Raw genomic sequence first — 4,822 nt, 5'->3', positions numbered from 1 at the left:
CTATTTACTTATTCGTTTCTTCGTCCCAAAGTATATTGTAGTTAGAAAAAAATCCTGTGAAAACGGTGGTTTTATTTTCTCATGAAAACTTGTGTTTCTATAATCGCTTATTGTCTTGCTTTTTTCTTTTGTGAATTCTTCTTTAATGATTCCTTGTTTCACGTTTAATGCTAATAATGGATTTATTTTCACTAAATAATTACACTTTTTTGTCGTAGAACCTGTAACATTTGATGTAGTATCAAGGAATATGACAGCAAAGCTCGGACAACATATAGCAATAGAATGCCAGGCGAGAGGAGATGATCCTATTAGAATCATGTGGACGAGAAATGGGAAACCTATAAACCCGTTGACACAAAGGTAAAATGAAAAAGTATCTTCAAAGAATATTCCCGTTTTTCACTTTTTTTTTTCACTAATCAGTAACTATAATGTTTTAACCCGTTGTACCTTTATCACACTTTGGAATCATCATCTCCCCTGCCTTATCCTACTCCCGTAGGGTCGGCGCGCCGGGTTTTCGTCCTCCAAAGCACTCTATCATCCGTCATCTCAGTCATCACTCCCTTCTTGTTCACTTTCACACTTTGGAATACTATGTTATACTGTGTAATAAGAAGTTAGTAAAGATTTATTTAAAATGTTGACTAGCACTTTCAGTATTATTTTCTTTTTCTAGAGTAAAAATATCTGAGACGAAATCAGATGATGGCATGACGAATCTTTTAGAAATTTTACAAACGGAAACAAGCGACGGTGCTATATATCAATGCAGAGCAGGAAATCCTTACGGAGCGGACGTGTACAGCGTTTATTTGACTATTTTAGGTATGAACATAAATTACATCACTCACTTGAACCTTTGAAACATTTACAGTATTCATTTCGAGATGTTCATAGTAAATCTTTGTTGATATTCTCTTGTTATCATTTGTACATAACGTATTATTATCTTAATTTAATTAAATATATTCAACAATTTGTGTTAGTGCAACTGATTTTTCAAATTATTTTTGATTTCAAGAAATAAATCAGTCTAAACTATTCAAATTGATTTTTATCAATAGGAAAAATTAAAACCTATAAGGTATCAACTTAAATAAACAACAAAATTGTATCTTTTAATTGAATATCTTTTTTCTTTTAGAACCACCCTTGCCACCATCAGATTTATCTGTAGATTCAATAAAAAGTCGATCTGTCAAATTGTCATGGCGAGACATGACGCGGTCGTTGGCACAATTTTACAATTTACAAATTGCTAGCAGTCAACGCTTATCTTGGAGTAATGCTAGAACAATAAATGTAACCAGGTAAATTACTCAACATCATTACAGAGAACTTTATATATTTTGTACAATAGTTATTCCAATAATAGTCTAAATGTTCAATGACGAAAGAACCTTAATTGTTTTAACAGTATTTCTGTTTCTATTGAAATAGTTTTATCGTTCATTTGTTTAGAACTGATGAAATACGTCACATGATTGAGATCGTTGACTTAGTACCGGCCACTGGGTATACAGCGAGAGTGGCTGGGGGCAATCAAGCTGACCTAAGCTCGTATTCAACACCAGTAAAGTTCACTACTACTGAAGAAGGTAACAAAGATTTGTATCATTTATTACCATTGTTTAATAGTTGTCTCAAATTGTCATTCGATTTACTTCTTTCATGGCTTGTAATTAAAGTAGACTAATGCTTATAATGCAACTAATTTGTATGCAAATCTATTAATTAAGTTACTTTTATTACCTGATAATAATGGTATGCGTAGCTCCCTCATCACCGCCGCTGGGAGTACAGATAGAGCAAACCGATGGTCCTGGAGAATTGAGAGCAAGATGGCTTCCACCGCCGGCTGATAAACATAACGGTGTTATAATAGGGTACAGGTTAAGAGCTGTGCCACAACTTAATGGGGTCAAAGGTTCGTCACTACAAGTTTTTTTAGTACCATAAGTAAAGGGGACAAACGTGGGGCTAGGACATTGAAGTGATCAACGACGCCCATGGTTATTGGCAACATCAAATGAACTACAGATGCGTTGCCTGCCTTTGAGGAAATTATTAGCTCTCTTATTGAAGGATCCTAAGTCATACTGGTTTGGAAATATAGCCGAGGAACAACCATTCCACAACGCGGCTGTTAAGTTTCCTGAAAACCGTATTGTTGTAGAATGGTGAGGATGATAACTGACAGTCTGTCGTGTCATCTGATGACGAAACTTGGCGAAGTATCTCTTATAATGTAGATATACACATCTAACAAGTGTTTTCAACCAGAAGGTAATCTAATAAATCCAGCTAAAGTTCCCTTTTTATCTATAAATAGCGTATTGCCAGCTCCCTATTTTAAAGGTCAAAATAGGTACAACTATTTATATCTAACTTAATTTGATTACTAACAAAAAGTATTTTTGTGAACAGAAAATCAAGATGTGAGCGATAAAATCATTAAAACTTCATCACTTTATTCGAAACAAGAAACTGTAATTACAGGATTGCTTAAAGGTGTCAGGTAAAAACATTTATTTACGTCTTACTGTATAAAAGTTCTTAAGTTTCCTACAATGTGTGAATCTTCTGTTCAGATACGCAGTTTCCATAGCGGCATTTAATGGCGCTGGGGCAGGACCATTTTCAATACCAATGTTCCAAGACACAAGAGAAGGAGGTATTTAAATATAACGTATTTAAAATTTACAAATCATAACTAAAACAGCCTTACGTCTTTATTAATGCTTCATTTATTGCTGGTTTAGTACCTGATCTTCTGTTCTTGTCTAGCGCCGGAAGAAGGTCCTTCGTCAGTAGAGTGCGGCGGCGTAACGTCCACCGCACTTAGAGTGAGCTGGCAACCAATTCCACCTCACAGACAGGCTGGAGCTCTTATAGGATACACCGTATTGTATGCAGCTCAAGGTAGGTTGATGGTTGTAGCTAGGTTTCTATGTGGCGGTCGCTGTTAAGTTTTAAACGAATAAAACGATTTTTAATTTAATTTAACATGTTCATGTTCGTCCTCTTCTCCATTACTTCTTTACTCAGCATTAAGTGCTGATCGCTGTTCTTTTCGATTTATCATCCGTCCTTTCAATCGTCACTACTTTTAAACAAGTCAATTTTTCTATGAAAAATCATCGAAACATTTATGGAGCGATTTGCTCAAAGAATTCATTTCTCGTAAATCTTATTTTAACTACAAACATATTTTTCTTAACAACCTTTGTGATTCTGATATTAAGTAATGTGACTTAAATGTTTTATTCCATCCAAATTTTAAGTTAAACAAGTAATAAAAACAAATTCAATAAACATAACTAAGTTGAAGTGCTAACTTTGAACTAACGGAACAAGCGCTACTGTAAAAGATTCCTTTGAAATGCCTTCTATAGTTCAAAATTTATGTAAACGAACAAAACTTGCCAGCTCGACAATGGCAGAACGCGACGTCCCTTGTGACAGAGTTGCGCTTGCAAGGCCTGCACAAATACACCAACTACACGGTCAAAGTCGCAGGATTCTCAAACTACGGCACAGGACCATTCTCCTTTCCTATTGTTTGCGCCACACTTCAGGATGGTGAGTACTATAAACTTTAACACTTTAAAAGCTTCTTTTTTACTTTATAAGTTGTTTAGTATAGAAAGAATAAAGTGCTCTTTTGCCTTCTTAGCTAGCGTTATTTTTAAATTCCAATCCTTTAAGGAAATTTTATAATATAATAGGAATTTAAATTTTATTATCAGTTAAGCCTTGTTTTAATTTTAGTCCCTGAATCGCCGGCTGAAATCAAGCTATTGTCGCAATCATCAACTACGTTGCTCGTTAGCTGGAAGAAACCAAGACAGCCAAACGGAAGATTGCTCCACTATACTGTCTACTGCAAGCCAACAGCTAGGTAAGTGACCTTTGATTCGATCCAAATTTTTAAAGTTACGTTTCTAAAGTGACAATAAGTTTATCATTTGTTGTAGCAACGACGGACCACAAATACTTCGTATAGATGCGGAAGAGACTGTAGATGTTTACGAGAAGACACAGACGATGGAACTCAAGGCGCTTTATGAAGGTCGCCAGTACGATGTATGGGTGACCGCTAGTACCGCAGTCGGAGAAGGACCAGAAAGCAAACATGTTACAAATACACCATCACAAAGAGGTAAGTTAACTGAGTTAAAAAAAAAATATTCTGAGACTGCGTTATTAACTTTTGACTGATTGGTGTAGGAAAAAATGTAACCTAACATTTTGAGCAGAAATAAAATATTTGAAAGCGTATTTATAATAACTTCTGCGTCGAATAGTTTCATTAAAAACATAGAAGGTATTAGAAAAGTATGTTGTTAGAGTAATTGAGGTTTATTGAAACAGTATTTCATATAAGCAATTTAATAGACGATTGGTTGGGTGGCAATTATTTTCAAGCGCTCGAATGCTTCCAAGGGCACGTTCGGTTGTTGGTCAACATTAATTACTTCATTGCCGTACATAAATTCTTTTTCTGTTTTTATTCCAATTGTTCATTGTAAATTTCGTATAAAAATATTTATTTTACGCTTACTTTGGTTTCTTAATAAAGAAGTCAATTAGTGTTCCAACAATTAATAATTCAAATTACCATTCTAAATCTTAACATTGTTTTCTTCCTTAAAGCGCCATAAGTTACAATCGGGCTTTTTTATTACTTCTAAACATACAATAAAATTAGAATGACTGAAATATCAAAATAGAAATTCCAAATTTCGGGAAGATGTATTTGCGTTGCTGGTAACGAAAATCGTATTTTTTTTTCTGTCTGTCTGTCTGCAAGCCG

General features: G+C 34.7%; 2 protein-coding genes across 2 annotated transcripts in view; both read left to right on the top strand.

The window, feature by feature from the left end:
* LOC106110523 (Down syndrome cell adhesion molecule-like protein Dscam2) overlaps positions 1–234 on the top strand; it is a 9,200-nt gene extending 8,966 nt beyond the window's left edge. The window contains exon 13 of the mRNA XM_013292379.1: positions 219–234. Coding sequence (XP_013147833.1) covers positions 219–234 — 16 coding nt within the window. The remainder of the gene's footprint in view (positions 1–218) is intronic.
* On the top strand, positions 225–4,254 carry LOC106110535 (Down syndrome cell adhesion molecule-like protein Dscam2). Its single transcript, XM_013292393.1, has 11 exons — positions 225–363; positions 683–831; positions 1,151–1,316; positions 1,468–1,604; positions 1,781–1,933; positions 2,434–2,524; positions 2,598–2,680; positions 2,794–2,928; positions 3,436–3,588; positions 3,778–3,907; positions 3,984–4,254. Exons 1-11 carry the CDS (start codon positions 251–253, stop codon positions 4,225–4,227), a joined length of 1,554 nt encoding a protein of 517 aa, XP_013147847.1. The 5' UTR covers positions 225–250; the 3' UTR covers positions 4,228–4,254.
* The last annotated feature ends 568 nt before the right edge of the window (positions 4,255–4,822 follow it).

Source organism: Papilio polytes, unplaced genomic scaffold, assembly GCF_000836215.1.
Source record: "Papilio polytes unplaced genomic scaffold, Ppol_1.0 DF824225.1, whole genome shotgun sequence".
NCBI lineage: Eukaryota > Metazoa > Arthropoda > Insecta > Lepidoptera > Papilionidae > Papilio > Papilio polytes.
This window is presented reverse-complemented; position numbering and strand designations above follow the sequence as displayed.